This window comes from Gavialis gangeticus, unplaced genomic scaffold (assembly GCF_001723915.1).
Source record: "Gavialis gangeticus isolate Ggan-Ray unplaced genomic scaffold, GavGan_comp1, whole genome shotgun sequence".
Lineage (NCBI taxonomy): Eukaryota > Metazoa > Chordata > Crocodylia > Gavialidae > Gavialis > Gavialis gangeticus.
In genome coordinates, this window is record NW_017729008.1 from 12,744,019 (window position 1) to 12,744,346 (window position 328).

General features: G+C 75.0%; 1 protein-coding gene across 2 annotated transcripts in view; it reads left to right on the plus strand.

Moving 5' to 3' along the window:
• The first annotated feature begins 142 nt into the window (after positions 1-142).
• The window catches only part of LRRK2 (leucine rich repeat kinase 2), a 143,329-nt gene continuing 143,143 nt past the window's right edge, over positions 143-328 (plus strand). For both annotated transcript variants that reach the window (XM_019509390.1, XM_019509389.1), the window contains exon 1: positions 143-316. In XM_019509390.1, coding sequence (XP_019364935.1) covers positions 184-316 — 133 coding nt within the window. In that variant the 5' untranslated portion in view covers positions 143-183. The remainder of the gene's footprint in view (positions 317-328) is intronic.

Genomic DNA, 328 nt, shown 5'->3' on the forward strand with positions numbered 1-328 from the left:
CCGCGGAGCCCTCCCTTATAGGGACGGGGGCGGGCCCGCAGGACAGGCACCGCCATCCGATTGGACAGCGCGGCTGTCAGTGGCACCGCCCCCCAGGGAGGAGCCGCGGCAGCGCCGCCTACAGGCGGCCGGGGACAGTACCGGCCCCGCCCGGACGGGACAGATGCGGGGTGGCGCGAGGCCATGGCCGAGCCGCGGGACGAGGCGGCCCTCGCCAAGCTGCTTGTGCGGCTGCAGCACGTGCGGGACGGGCAGCGCCTGGACACACTCGTGCAGACGCTGCAGGACCTGCTGGCGCTGGCAGTGCTGCCCAACGGTGAGACCCCCC